This window comes from Drosophila busckii, chromosome 2L (assembly GCF_011750605.1).
Source record: "Drosophila busckii strain San Diego stock center, stock number 13000-0081.31 chromosome 2L, ASM1175060v1, whole genome shotgun sequence".
In the NCBI taxonomy this organism is placed as follows: domain Eukaryota; kingdom Metazoa; phylum Arthropoda; class Insecta; order Diptera; family Drosophilidae; genus Drosophila; species Drosophila busckii.
Window position 1 is genome coordinate 5,638,105 of NC_046604.1, and position 16,448 is coordinate 5,654,552.

The 16,448-nt window shown below is 34.0% G+C and overlaps 1 protein-coding gene across 1 annotated transcript; it reads right to left on the reverse strand.

Annotated features, from left to right (window-relative positions):
* Positions 1-4,661: 4,661 nt before the first annotated feature.
* Positions 4,662-5,147, reverse strand: LOC108607849. Its single transcript, XM_033294068.1, has 2 exons — positions 5,109-5,147; positions 4,662-5,034 (listed from the first exon to the last, which is right to left on the reverse strand). Exons 1-2 carry the CDS (start codon positions 5,145-5,147, stop codon positions 4,687-4,689), a joined length of 387 nt encoding a protein of 128 aa, XP_033149959.1. The 3' UTR covers positions 4,662-4,686.
* Positions 5,148-16,448: the final 11,301 nt, after the last annotated feature.

Consider the following 16,448-nt stretch of genomic DNA (forward strand, 5'->3'; position numbering starts at 1 on the left):
CTGAGCCTTGGTCTTGCTTTTGCTCTTGCTTTGGCTCTTGGTGTCTGCATCTGCGTCTTGTGTTTATCTTTGGGTTTGCTGCAGTTGCTTGTTCAGCATGCGTGTTGCTTTTCATGTTTACATTAATAAAAGTCAAAGGTTCTCTCGAAACTGACATATTGTAATTTATGTTTAGTGACAGCTTTATATCGGCGAAAAGCGAAAAGCGTATTTTAATCACTTGTTAATTTGCATAAATAACTGCGCACGAGCTTCAAACGAGTTATAGTCTGACAATTTTTTTGGGCTTCAGTTTATATAGCACATTATACTCTCGCTAAGGTCACACACAACATTTAAATGTCGCAACATGCATTCAATTCTATTTCAAGCTGCCACTTAGCGTGGAGGCCTCTTGTCAGTTTTATGTCAAAATAAATGAAGCTAAATGACAGTTTAATCAAGGCGTCAGTGACCAGCCTACCTACCCTAACTACCCCACCCCACACACACACACACACACCATAGCAATAACAATACACTTTACATTGTATAATAAAAAAAACATTAGCGCACTGACGAGTACATTTGAGCTCAAGTCTCGTTTAGCTTGCAAATGTTGCTGCTGACACTTGACAAGCGACAACACTGACAGCTAAACAATCTAAGCAAATGAGCAAAAGCAGCTTGCATAGACAGTACATATCTAGAAATAAGATCTTCAATCAGCGACAATGCCCCTTATATATTATTATTATTATTTATTATAATACATTAGTTTTTAAGTACATAAGCATATCTTAATCTAAATGCGAAACTAATTAAATTTTGTTAATAAAAATTTTATATTGAAAAAAAATTCGAAAACTTAATTTTTTTAGAATTGTAATCAAATATTTTTAAATTGTATGCTATAAATACAGCAAAAACTTTTTCATTTTTGACTTAAAGGCAATTTTTCTTAAAAATGCTTCTACAATTATTTTTTAATTTACCTAAGAATTATTACATATGTATGAACTTTATATTTATATAGTATATTGTTAAATAATATTTTATTATATATCAAAATAAATCTCAAATACATTTTTTAAAAATTGTAATCATCAAAGTTAAATATTTTTCAACTAAATTTTTATGTTATAAATACAAATAAATACAAATATTTGTTGGCCTTGACTTGAATTTTTCTTAAAAATGCATAGAGAATTATTTTTTAATATACAAATTTATGAACTTTTTATTTATATAGTTTCTTAAATTACATATTTGTTTCTATTTAACATAGAAAATTTGACTAGCTAAAATGAAATTATTTATTTAATATTTTTTTTTGGAATTTGGTATATCAGCTGTCAATTTGCATATTCTCATATAATTAATTTAATGTCAGCCTATTGTAGTCTAAAATATTCTCAAAAATTTCATAGGTGTTATTTCTAGCGCTTAGACCGGATGTGAATGACAATTAAAAGTATTTACTTTCCATTTAACTTTGTCGTCTCTGTCTATTTGCACATCCGAATTGTATTTTTAGTAAGTAAAAGTACAATGAAGAATCGAAAATAAATTGTGGGGCAAATGACGAGGACAAATGAGAGAAGAACATTGAGCGCCGAGCATAATAATGAGGTGCTGAGCTGAAAAGCAACATGATGTCTCGCTGCTTGATCAAAATAGAAACCCACACATAGGCATAGACATATAGACATATACTAACATGTGCTCAACGTTCAGCGATGGTTCTTTCAGTTTCGGATCTTATGCCGCGTCATCGTCAACGGGGCGAAGAACTTGTTTACAAATGAATTTAATTGATCAATCAGAAGAGGCGAGTGAAGATCAAAAAAACAAGATCAAAGTAATGCGTGCAAACAGACAAATGTGGCAGTGGCAGCAACAAGCGCTGAACATGCAACAAGCAATCAGTGGCAAGTGGCAAGTGGCTGGCGGCAAGTGGCGAACTTGACGAACGAGCGCGGGTTGCAGCAAGTTCTATACACATTAGACATATTCCTTAGTGTTTCAGCCAGTCAATCACTCAATCACTCACTGACTCATTCATTCAGTCACTCACTCACTCAGTCAGTCAGTCAGTCAGTCATTCATCTCGCCAGCCGCTTTAAGATTCATTGCCTTGCATTGTTGTTGTTGTTTTTGCTGCTGCTGCTGCGTTGTTTTGATTGCCATCACTCAATGAACTTTGATTGTTGTAATTGTGATTAATCAATAACGAAAACACTTGCACAACATCCAAACATCTCCCCCCAGTTCAAATGTCCGACAATGGGGACTACACAAGCAACTTCATCAGCCACGCTTGTGGGCTTCTCGCCACTTGACAAAGCTCAAGTGGTGCACTGAGAAAAATTAATTGAATTTAGAGCTTGATGAGGCAGACCTTTGTTGAAATCAAAGATTAAACTATTTTATACATTTTTGAAGCTAAAACACAAACTTTGTTTATAGATAATCAATTATTAAATTAAATGAAATATAATAATAAATATTTAGTAATTCTATAATACTATTTAATTGAATTAAGTTTGGTAAAGGAAATTTAACAGATGAAATTTAATGCTACAAAAAACATAATTGTTGCTAAAATATAAAATTTATAAATAATTTATTTCTTAATGTTGAAATTATTGAAATATAAAAAAATTAATTATTTTTAAATTTTAGATTTAGCATTTAGATTTAAATTAAATTTATTTAATTTAAATTAATTTTCCTGTTAAAAGAAATTTGCGTATATTAAATCGCAGTTTGATATTTTCAGTTCTTTGGGTGCTATAAATTTTTTCAATAGGCTCTACTTTTGGGTCAGATTTATGATATTTAACTGCATTTTCCGATTATATTTGTTTTGGATCAAAGTGTATATTATAGTCTGCAGCTGCAGCTTTGCTCAATAGAAAAGTGCAAACAATAAATTAAAAAAATTGAATTTAAAAGACAAATATCTGGCCAAGCATTACAACATTTTTTTTTATCTTAACAATTTAATTAAAATTTATAACTAAGCAACTATGTGTGGGTTTATTCAAAAATTTAAATAATTGCTGCTGAAAATATTTGTTTAAAGCACTGGCGGCTGGCTGCAAACATAAATTGTGTGCTTATATTAAATGCATATATTTATGTTCTAGACTCGACCTTTTTGGCGATAATGTTCGCCAGCATCCGCTTGTAAATCATATTAAAATATTTAAAAACACAAACAACAAATACACATGTTCATAAATATGTAAGCGATAAATTCCAAACAAACTAACCAGACAGTCTATGTGTGTGTGAGTGTGCGTGTGTGTGTGTGGTTAGTGTAGTGCATTGAGATAAAGCGTAAAAAAAGTGTCAATTGTGACTCTTTGGGTTGCAGCTGTGCGGCGGCTGTAGTTGCTGCAATTATCGTGCAACAAATCATGGGGCAGCATTTGTTTTTGTAGTTTATGGCATTAGTTTGTGTTAATTTATGTGCCATTTTATGAAATATATACAAAATTATAAGTTATTATTGTTATGGCGCACAGATTTTCCCAAACAGCCAACAACCACCCCACCCCACCACCCACCCACACAGTCAGCAAATGTTTTTATCGCCCAATGTGCGCGCTTGGTAAAATATTTATTTCGATTTGTGCAATCGTAAATTCTTTTTGCTTTTTGTTTTTCCTTTTTTTTTTTTTTGTTGTTATTCGCCAGCAGGCATGTCAGCTGGCTTTTATTTATGAGGTTTTTGTGTTTTTGTGACCTCAACCGGATGCTTAGTTCTCATTGCAGTTGCAATTGCAGTTTCGTAGTTGCAGTTGCACTTCACTTCATATTGTTGCAGCTTTAAAAATGTATAGCAAATAAATAACAATCGCATTGGCCGAAAACAGAAAAACAAGCCACTGCCACAATGCTTGACTCTCTCGGTTATATATCTTGGCTAAAATACTTCCGCAGCTAAATGCGTCGCTTATGGCGCTTCAGCTAGAACTGCGCACCAAAGGAAGTTGAAAGTAAAAAACTTTAGCAGTAAAGTAATAAGTAACTGCGAATAGAAATTTGATAAATGCAAAATCAGTGCTATGATATATATTATAGTCAACCTGGGTTGCAAAAGAATGCATTCAGTAGTGAATGATTGGCCTGATTCATTCATCTTGAATTAACTTTTTTTTGAATGCATTCATTTTTTATCAATCTGAATTAAAATTATGCGGAGAATCATACTTAAAGAATTATTTTGAAATTGAATTAATTCATTTTTAAATTCAATTTGAATGCTTATTTTGAATTGAATGCATTCTTTGAAGTTTAATTCTCATTGAATGCAGCTTTTCATTCAATAATACTAATCGAAATAGGCTGTGATCTAACCCATCATATCTTAAAGTATAATACTATATCAATAAATATAAAGACTTTGTGGAAAGTGTACAGAGACTGTTCTCGTTATTAAATTTTTGCCTTTACACTTATAATTCACGTGTTTTTTAAATCAGACGAAGATTTTGATCGTGATTTTACTTCATGTGATTTTTTTTAAATCAGCGATGGATTTTGGCTTTACGTGGGTTTGATTAGTGATTTTTTTAATCAGTGATTAATTTTTAGATTTACGTAATTTTTTAATTCAAAAATGATTTGATTCTTTTACATATCTGATAGAAACGTTTATGTTAAGCATTTTGCATATTTATTTCACAAATTCATTTACTAAAAATACAAGTCAAAGAAAGTTGTATCGTTTTCGACTTTAACATTTGAAAAATAATATTCTATTAATAGAGCTCGGGCGTGTCGCTTCATCTCAGCATTCTCAATAATTTCAAGACTTTTGCGGTTTTTAAATTTCACCGCAAAATAGCGTTGGCCCTCATCGTCGAAAGCTGCAAGCACCGAATCCGGCTTCAGGCCACGTTCAAAACCATTGTTGGCAGTAGCCAAAGGTAAACCATTCTTTGCAACTCGATCCAAGTGTTTGCTTATAAATTCATTTATGTTCACGTTGTCAGTTTGGCGAGTCGACGAACTCTCACTCAAAGGATTTTTGCGAGGTCGTCCCTGCCAAACGATTTGGTGCATATCAAAATTAAAAGCAATTCTATATAAATATTGTGTTGAAATGAAAAACTTACACGTTTTTTGGGTTCAGCTGCTTGCTTACATCTGTTCATATAATTAAATAAAGATGTGAAATTAGCACAGTTTTTAATTAAAAATGCAACTAATTCGACTTACCAGGAATCGCTTTCGGCAGCTTTGCTGCTTTCACTTCCTTCTTAGACGTTTTTCCGCCAATCTTCAACTATTAAATTTGATTTTCATTTAAACACAGCTTTTCATTTATTCACAAATTTTCTTACCATTTTTTGCCACCATTTTGTCGGAATACAAACACAAGTGAATTTTAGTCTAAGAAAATTTGACATTTCAGCCAAAGCTGGCTTGATAAAATTCTAAATTTAACGATTGATGCTAAGTTTTAAAATAAATAACAGATGGGAGTTTCATTAGCGCATGCTTTGATACAAATATTTGACATAAACCTAAATATTTAACTTGTAAAAAACTTGCGCTAAATAATTTATGTGGAGTTGCCCACACAAACGAAAGCGCAGCAGACGCCCCAAACATTAACCCATTTAAACTTGAGTGCAGCTGCAATAAAAAGCACAGCAAATGCCATTAGAGCAGAAAGAGAAGGGAGAGCTGGCAACGCATCATAAAGCAAAGACACAATAAAACTAAAGCCTCAAGTAGCTGTCGGCGTGGCTAATGCCAAAAGGTATTTGCAGAATTTAGGGTTAGTCTCAGCACCTTTGGGGTGGGGGGAAACACATACATTGTATATATAATAATGATTTCGAGATGGCCAGCGGGCCAGACTAATTGACTCATAAATTAGCCAGAGAGTCAAGAGCTTTGCTCATTTGCAGTAGTTGCTGCTTGCTTGGGAATGTTGACAAATTTGCCCGCATGTCTGTGACACTTGCACATCAAAAGCAGCCAAAGAGTCAAAGGAGGCGGGGGCGTGGCATCGGACAGTGACGCAAAGTGCATTTGACAAATGACATTTCACAGACTGCCAGACGCATTTTCTCTGGGCCATAAAAATTTTCATTTTCGTTTCGTTTTTGAGACCCGAGCCGTTGCCAAAGTGCTTTTAAGTGAATTAGTTGCTGTTGTTGTTGTTGCTTAAACACAAATGTATAATTTGGCATAAGAACCTGCACCCCTAGAAATATTTATCATTTTTATTAAGTTTTTTTTTTTCATGCGCGCACCCAAAGAAGATCTCAATTTCCACTTCAATTTGTCTGCTGTCACTGGTAATTGAGTTCAATTTACAATAATATGCTCCGACAGCGACAGCGTCTCTCATCTTCTTCTTCTCCTTCTTCTCTCCGAGCAGTGCATTGAGCAAACTGGGGGGAATTGCAATTTGTATCGCTTGCAGAGCAGCCAATGGGAGTATGAGTGAGAGTGAGAGGAAGCGCCACACCGCCCACAAACTGTTTGTGTCAATGCCAGGGGGTCAGTCAGCTGAACCGCAGGGTTCAAAGTTTTGATCGCGGGGGCGTGAATTTGTCGACAGGCAACACGCACACGCACACACACACAGACAATGATATATATTTAAGTGCCATTTGAGTTTAGATATATATACATATATGTGATTACATTTGTTATTTTTGTCAGCGAAAATCAATTGGAACCGAAGCTTAAGTCAAGCGATTTATGCGCATTTTGAACTACATTTTAGTTAAAAATATTACATCAAGTAAATACTTGTCTTAGTTTATTAAAAATATTATTGATACTATAGACAGCACGCAAAATTATTAGACTTTGTTGTTTCTTAATGCATAAACTCCAAAATTCTATCGAAATGTATATTTATCGAGCTATCGATAATATTTTAATGCTTTTCCATTTTAAGTTTAATACACTTTGTTATTTACTTAGCTCTTAGCTCAATAATTTTTACTTTTAATAATTTATAAACATATCGATACCATCGATTGCAAGCAAAGTTATCTGAAATTGCAGTTTAACTAGACATAGTTGTTTCTAAACGTTTTTAATCCACAAATCCTAGGCCATTTTGTTGGCTTATCGATACTACGATACACGTAGAGTTGCAATTTTCATTCGATTACACCCAAAATTGCATAATTTGCAAAATTTAACTAAGCACAAATGTTTCATAAGGTATGCACCCAAATATATAAACCTAATATATGTGTATCTATACTATCGATAACATGTATGGACCATAACTTCCAGTTCGCCAGCTGGCATTCGCCTCAAACTTAAAATAACTCTAATGTTATCGATAGTTCGTTGTGTTAAGCGCACAATTGCAAAACAATTACTTACAATCAATTACATGCCAGAGCGCTCAACTTTTATGTAACTTTTGGGCACTAAATAGGCAGCCAAAGTTTTCAAATAAAGTTCAAGCGCATTTAAAATTTGACGGTTACCTTGGCGCGCAATAATAAATCTTTTGATCGAGAACAATAAATCGCATCTCACGCATACTTCGCTGCACATCGTTGGGCCAATCTAATAAAGAGAAAGAGAGAAGTGCCCTCTTGCCATTGAACTGGAGCCAAAACAATTTATGCATAGGTCGAGTTGCAAAAAACAGAAAAAATAGCGAGAGAGAGACAAGCTGGCAGACAAGTAATTTCTCAGTCAACGAGGTTTCCCTTGAAAAACACTTTGTGCAATTTTTATTCCCAACACACAGACACATGTGAGTGTGTGAGTGTGATTACACCTACTTGAAGCCATATATCTTTCACTTTGCGCTTTCAACAGTTTGTGACGTCGTCGTTGACGACGCTACACATTTATCCTGGCTCAAGCTTGAGGGCGGAGGCGTTCAAGCGCTTTGATATACCGCCGCCAACAGTCGACGCGGCCTCCCAGCTCCAGCCCCAGACCCACTGCCTAAGCGCTTGAGGCTTAAGTTTCTGCATGCCCAGGCACAGGCTGAAAGGCAGCAGAGAAGCAAAGTAGTGGGCATGTCAGTGAAAAAACCACCGTAAATTTTCCGCATTGTTCAAAATTTATTACACTTTCTGATTTCGATGGCACTGCCAGAGCCAAAGCTAGAGAATAGCAAGAGAATTGACCTAGCTTGTCTTTTTGTTTGCCAAAAGTGTTCATTCTTTTTTAAAATTCTTTAGCACATGCTAATTTGTATATTTTTTTAGCTTTATCTACGGCTATATCTATCTTCATTTTATATATAAAATTGTTGTATGAACTGTTAACAAAACAGTCAAAATTTATATATATAAAACGAATAATTAGCAAAGAGTAATATTCAGTTTTTAAATTGTTAATGCCTAAGAGTTGATCTGATATCTGAGACTAATTTATAACCTTTGTAAATATTATAAGTAGTAAAATATTTACCGAACTTATTTATATTGTGCGCCAAGTGTTGCTCGCAATTTTCTTATCATATAACAAAAGTTATATTTTATATTTATTTTTGTAAAATCTATTGCACCAAGTACCTGCTGAACTCATGTGAATGCATTTCCCCCATTTCGAATTTCCGCTCAGCAGCACTCAGAGCAATAACAAATCGAAGCAATTTACGAAAATGTAGAAAATGTCATTGGGACTGTCAGAATGCATCGTTGCTGTTGACATCTGCCGCTCTATGCGAATTTCAACATGGCAAAAATGTACGATATATATGTATATAGCTGCGATACATATACAAAACAGTTGAGAAATGCCAAATGTGCCAAAATATACCCTGTAACAAACAAAAGTTAGTGTAAGCTTAAAAGCAAATTAATTTAAGCTTAAAGTGGAAAATTTAATTGCGCATATTCTTTTGAAAAATTTTATTTAGTGCTTTTAATTTTATTAAAAAAAATTATACTTATTTTATATAATTTATTTGTTTATTTACTGGGTATAAGACTTATTAAAATTGAATAGCGCTCTTATATTTAATAACAATTTATGAATAACAATTGAACTATATATCAATATAATGTTTTTTTTTTCATTTTAGATTTGAATACCAATTAATAAACATTGGCAAATATAACTTTTTACATATTTTCGTATTTAGAATCAATAACAATATAAACAAAGTATATACAATATTTTTTTTTTTATGCTTAAACTTATTATTTAATTTAATTTTTTTTTTTAACTTTTATTTTTAATCTAAAACATTTTCTATTATTCCTTATTTTTAATTTTTACTAATTTTTTCATTGGTATGAGTTTATCGTTATAACAAAGTTAAAATAATTGAATAAACATTTATTGGTATTTTATTATATTATTTATTTTATTATTATATTATTTATTCTCATATTTTTTTTTTGATTTGATATTGAGTTTATCGTTATGAGAGTGAATTGTAATTGAAATAAATGTATTTTTATTTTATTATATTTATTTATTATTATTTCTTCTTTTCTTTCTTTCTTTCTTTTTGTTCTTTATTAATTTTGACTAATTTAACTTGAACAATTTATTCTTATCAAACTTTTTAAATTTAAACTTGAATAGAAATCAATTGCGAAATTTATTTTATTCAATATACCTTTAAATATTTTTTAGTCTACATATTTTCATTTCTGCCGCACTTTTGGCTAAAGTTGCTCGCCCAGGGTATGCAGTACAAACTGCACGCGAAACAAGAACAACAACAACGACATAAACACACTCGTATAACAAATTGCAGAGCAATATTACTCTGTCTTTGTCTCTGACAGTGAAAGCATTGTTGGCTGACAGTCCGAGAATGGCTGTGGGCGTTAGCTGGGTCAGAGGCGTGGGTGGGTGTGTGCTGTTGCTGCTGCTGCTGCTGCTGACAGCATCAGAAGTTCCCAACAAGTTACATAACGTAACGCAAACGAACGTAACGTAATGCAAAAGCAACGCAGCACGTTGGGCGCCTGCAGTTGCTGTTGGCTGTTGCTGTTGCAGCTGATGTTGCTGGGCGAAAATTAATGACTGCTGCCACACACACACACACACATGATATATATATAACAAAAATATACATATGCGTAGTTATGCGCTTATGTTGAATTTCGGTAACTGTTGTAGCTGTGCTTTCGCCTGGGCTTTGACATATTTTGCCTGCAGCTGAGCTTAGTTGGCCCGAAACACTTGTGTGCTCGCTTGAATGGCTTATAATATATTGTTAGCACACATAAGTAATAAATATGCACTAATGTATAATATATACTAAAGTATATATATTATTACTTCGTTGGAATGTGAATGAACTTAATAAATTAAGCTCAATAAATTGTTTACTGAGTAAAAGTTATACTTGGATTTGATTTCAATACAAATTTCGCAGCCATTTTAAAAATAAATCCATACAACAATATTTTCTTATATTGAATACTATACTGGACTTGAATTTGAAAATATCCTCAAATACAAATTGATACAAAAACATCTTGCGATGTTGAAAGCTTTTCCGCTTATTAAATTGTTTTTGGCGAGAGGTGTTAAAGCGTTTTAATGAATAATTTACAAAAAAAAATTACAATATTAAGTATAAAAAAAATATATTGATTAACAATTAATATTTCAATATGTTTAAATTAATTTAAAAATCAATTAAATATTAATTTGCCTAACAAAAGAAAATGTTTGCATAGTTTGCATATTTCGGGCATATATTATGTATAAATAAATATTATAAATTTTTAATATATATACATATATAGTTTTCAGCTCTCATTTTTAATAAAACAAATATTGCTATCAACAGAATTTACCAATCTTAATGCTACAAAATAAGCATTTATGCTACAGTATATACTCTACACATAACTAAACTTAGCATAAACATAAACAGTTACTGTGTAGCTAAAGTTCTCCCACCCCCTGCTTCAATTCAATTAGCCCTATGAAATTTTATATCTAAGGTTATTTTACACCAAACGCCTGTTAACAATGGCAGCAAACCTCATTCAAACTTTTTTTCGGGGCAATCCTTTACCCCAAAGTATCAAATTACATGCAATTTAATTATGAGAAATTCAAGCTAAAAATTGAACGAAAGAAAATGCGGCATTTGAATGACAGCAGCGGCGGCAGCAGCAGCAGCGGCGACAACACCTAATTCAATTTAACAATTAATTTATCATAATCAGGCATTAAGGCGTTGTCACTCACAATTACCATCAAACTGAAAGACGCAGACAGACGAGGGAACGCAGACAAAAAAAAGGGGAAAAGTAACCCGACCAAAGGCTGCGACGACGGCAGAAACTTTTGTTACGCTACTCGTTCTACGCAAGAGATTCGAGCCCCGCTCTCTTGCGCTCTCTCTTCACAGTTCACAATGTCGCTGTCATTTCCTGCCCAGCTGAATGGCTAAAGGATTATGAGCCTACCTGACATTTGGTTGAGCAGCGTCAACAGCATCTCACGCAATGACAACTCGACAGCCACTCGGACCAACTCAACTGTGAAGAGAGCTACGCCACTTGGCCAGGCGACAAAAGAGACAGAGAGACAGACAGACGAACAGACAGACAGAGCAGAGTTCATGCTGAGCCGCCACAGTTCAAAGTGGTGAGAAAAAAACATGAAAAATTAAATATTCGGCAGCTTCAACCAACAACAAATTGGTTAAATAATTTATAAATAAGGTTAATTTCGCTGTGTGTTATAAATAATAAAACAATATTGGCTTCACTTTATTATTAAATTATGAATTTACAGTATTTTAATGCACTGAAATTATAAAAAAATAATAAAGTATTAAATAGACAGCATAGTTCGTTTCATTAAAAATATATAATAATAACTATTCTTAATATACAATTTATTTATATTTTACCATATATAAATTGATGCTCATCATTTATTAGTTTTATGAATTTATTATTATTATACATAAATTTTTTAAAACTAGTGATCGTAGTAACTATAAGTATTAAAATTAGACAGCAAGGATAATGTTCTAATTTTTTACGTTACATTTTTTAGATTTGATTTTAGGTTTTAGTTGTTATTTTTATACATTTTATATAAAATAATATTCGTCAAAATCATGCACAAATTTCTCAACTCTTTGCAAAATTGATTAATATAAATTTAATTATATTACAATTTTTTTGTATTATTTTATTCATAGTCTGAATGAAGATTTTAATTTAGTGCGATATTTTAATGGCTTTGCTGCCTTAATATACATTTAGTTTTTATTTAAAATGGTACAAGAAATATTAACTTGCATATTTTTTACCAAAAGATATTATTTCTGACTATGCTCATCAGTTTATGTTGTCATCGCAACAAAATTCTGTCAATCAAGCGTGTCAACACTGGGGGGGCGTTTTGACATTAGAAACACACCTAAAAAACATAGAAAGAAGAATGTAACAAATATATATATGGGAAGAAATGAACTTGTTGAAAATCACACCTCATGCTCGCTCTGTCGCTCTCTCTCTCTCTCTCTCTCTCTCTGTCTCTGTCTCTGTCTGTTGTCGCACTCAACGCCCTCGCCGCAGTGTTTGCAACAGTCAAGAGGAAAAACAAATGTGTCACAGCAACAGCTACCAACAACTGCAATGACAATGACAACGGAGTCACATTGTTGTCACATGTCACCAACGACGACAACGTCGACGCAGAAGAAGAAGCAGCAGCAACAGTCGCAGTGGCAGTGGCAAGGTTAGGGGTGAGGTCGAGGGGGAGCTGAAATACGAGTCCTTTGGCATGCCGAGAGCGTATAAAATGAAATGGGCGAAAAATGATGAATGACAAAATTATACAGCGCGCCACTCTGACATGTGACCACTAATGAGGATAAAGTTTTTTTTTTCACTGCTCACTCCCTATGGGTTATGTGTGTTGTGTGTGTGTGTGTAGTGTGTGTGTGTGTGTGTGCGGCTTGGTGCTGACATTGTTGCCTTTTCAGACACTTCAAAGTCAAATAACGGCATTGGGTTTCCTCGCCAGCCACACAGTTCCATTTAGACAATCGTATTAAATTACCCATTGTTTGTTATAAACGAAACGAGAAAAAAATCTTCCCGAGTGCCCTTCAAATTACGCGCCACCCGCCATAGATAGTTTATTTTATCTAGATGGAATATAATAGAAACAGTTTAGCAAACATGCGCTGGAATATAGCAAATTAATTTATTTTATTTGATTTAATTTAGATAAAGATCAAGTATACGCGTTGAAAAATACAGCGCTGAACTTAAATATTAATTTTTATAACTATATATACTATATTTATATATTCTGGACAGTCGTACACATCTTTTAATTAAATATTTTTGAAAATAAAAATAATTTATCAGGGGAAAAATTAATATTTTTACAAATATAGTAAATAAAGCATAAATTGTATTTATTAAATATTTTTAACAAAAATATAGAAGGGAAAATTAACTCAATGCAGACAATTGTTGCAAGAATTAGAAGAACCCTAAGCCAATAATAATTAATAGTTAACTGAAATAAAATATAGATATTAAAAGTCTGAGCTGCAGCTTTGATTTATTGAGGCTTTAATTAAACCTCATATATTTAAATATAATTTATATTTTTGTAAATTAAAAAATATTATTAATTTATTTGCTATTACGAAAAAGTATTTATTACTAAATTATTACATTTTTATTATTTTTTATTTATTTGCAGACTAAGCCTGAGAATAATAATGGTAACTCTTAAAACTTAAATATATTTATTAACTATTCTAATTTCAATTTTCAAAATAAAAATATTTAAGATATTAAAAAAATATCTAACCATAATTAATTAGCAGCAGCTTATCTATATAGCGCTAATATTTAAGATACTTATATTCTAACTTCTTTTAAAAATTATATGGTCTGCCTCAAAATGTTTTTACGCTCAATTTGGGAATCCTTTTCACTCACTTATTAGCTCGACTAGTTTAATTGGAGCTGAAAGACTTGATTGGGAATTCATTAATAGACTTTTTTTTTTGTTTTGCTGCAGGCAACTAGAAAATTGAATTGCAAATGCAATGGCGAGACTTTCAGTCCGCTATCTGCCCATAGTAATAAAGATCAAAAGCAAAATGAGTCCCACTGTGCAAAGACAGACACGGTGCCGACATCAAATGTCGCGATCGAAACGACGATCCAATTGAAAAAACCAAAATAAAAAATGTATAAAAAGTGGCTACGCGTCAGTTCACGTGTGTGTGTGTGTGTGTGTGTGTGCTTAAGTAGTAGTTGTCATTTGAGTGACTTTAATGGTCTGTTGAGACATAATCGCTGCCATTTTAAATGGAATTTTATTGCCACTTCACAAAATTTTTATTGCACAGGCGGCGGCAGCGGCCGTGCGGAGTTGTTGGCGAATGTAAAAAAGACGGCAAGAGACCCAGAGACCCAACCCAAATACGTTCGGCAACATGCGGTGACGATGACGCGGACGCGGACCAAGTCGAGAGACCACGCGGACTGCTGCAACGCAATGGAAACCAAATTGTTGCATTTAAAAGCAAATTGATGGCCGCAAAACTAAAGGAGGCCACCGCCGCCGCCGCTGCCGACAGCGAGTGGCAAAATTCAAGTTCTGTGCGCCGTTCACGCATAAAGCAAAAGCTTAATAAGCCCACAGCGAAGAAGGAGCCACGAGAGCGAACTAAACAACGATGTGTTGGTATAATTTTGTAGACTAGTTTATTGGACACATTAAATATGGCCCGATAATTAAGTCATAAATTAGATTGCAGCAAACGCGGCAAACAGCGCAACAGCGACAACGACAACAGCAACAACAACAACAACAACAAAAGTCTCTCTCTCTCTCTTTCGCTCTCTCTGTTTCTCTCGATGTTGTCGACGAGTGTCAGCATATCAGGTTACTTGGCATCCGCAGCAGGCGGCCTGACAGCTCTCTGGCAGCTCCAGGAGGGAAATGCGTCTCATTTAAAATTGATGCCTAATCGAATTTCTTTATCGCGTGTGTATGTCTTCTGTTTCCCCTCCCCTACCCCTCCTCCGCTCCGCTACGATGCCTCAAGAGACTGTGTCGCCTGTCGACTCTTGACTGCCTTTCAGCCTCAGCGCTGGGCACAAAATTTATGCATTTGCATATTGCGACACTAAATGCTTGGAAAGGTCTCTGCCTCGATCTCCGCGGCAGCTCACCTGGCGATCATGTCAGGAAGCTAATGTTTAATGAATTCAATTTCTTTATGCGCTACTTGCTTCAGCTTCACAGACACCACAGTAAACCGATTGCGAATGCAAATGCAACTTTGGAGCAATGTTTATTTGTCTCCTCGAGCAGCAAACAACGCGTATAATGCCCAAGCAGTTGGCAATCTATATTGCCTGCAAGCATTAAATACGCTTAGTTAATTATGTATTTCAATTGTGTGGTTGAGCAGTTAAGCTAATGCGTGTCTAATGGCTAATTGGGAAGGTGGAGAAAGGGAGCGAAAGAGAGGACGGAGGGATTGCTTATTTGTGGAATTTTACACATTAGAAAGTATAATAGATCTCTAAAAATATTAGAATTAAAGCAAGAAAAGAGCTTTGAATTCTTTCGACGTAATGGAAGCAAAGGTTCGTCAAAACGTCCATTTCGAGAATTGGTAGATTTAGAGAATTTATTGCTTGAAGCATTTTCAAGAGTTTTCATACGTTTATTTAATCGAGAGACAGTCCGGATTCATTGGAATTTTACATATTAGAAGATATAATATATACCAATAATATAAAAATTACAAAAAAATAAAATTAGCTCAATGTTTATTCAGTTCTTTAACAAAATTTCACTTTTTATTTAAGTCGAAAGGGTGTGGTAACTGTTGGCCAGCTAATAAATATTTAAGATTTAAAAATACATTCATGCAAATGTGAAATAGAACAAAACAAATGTATGCCTAACACATTTCAAGCGAATAAAGAATAGAGAGAGAAGGTCGGATACAAATGTGTTAGTTCCAAAAATGCTAACTATATTCTTTTAAATTTATTCGCCATTTCGAATAGCAAACTTCCAGTTTTCTATAGCTCTCCTTACTGAGTTTATAGAGCAGCTGCTGTGGTGGCAACAATCCGTCAGTGCTGCTCATAAAACTTGACAACTGCTGCGGTCAATGCGTCCTTAGCTTGCGCGGAATAATCAAGAGTTTTTGGAATTGAATATAAATTCAAGGCAGCACCACAAATCTTTTGTGAAAAACCCACCTAGGAGAAGAAGTTTGCAGCGAGCGAGCGAGCGAGCGTCGCATGTTAATTTGAAATGCAAACAGAGCATCCTTGCCATTCAATCACTCGCAGTAGACAGCAGACAACAGACAAGAGACGATAGACATGGAGTTGGGGATGGGGACGTGCTTGAGGATGAGGATGCAGGCTCTGGCTCTTGATGGATGACAATCAATCTCAAGTGTCAGGCAAATATCAGTTTGTTTTCATTGAAGTGTAGCACGAAACGCAAAACGTGGAGCCTGT

Coding starts and splice junctions, on each gene's coding strand:
- LOC108607849 (XM_033294068.1), bottom strand. CDS start 5,147: ATGAACAGATGTAAGCAAGCAGCTGAACCCAAAAAACGT. Junction 5,035..5,108: donor CAGCTGAACCCAAAAAACGT/GTAAGTTTTTCA, acceptor ATCGTTTGGCAG/GGACGACCTCGCAAAAATCC.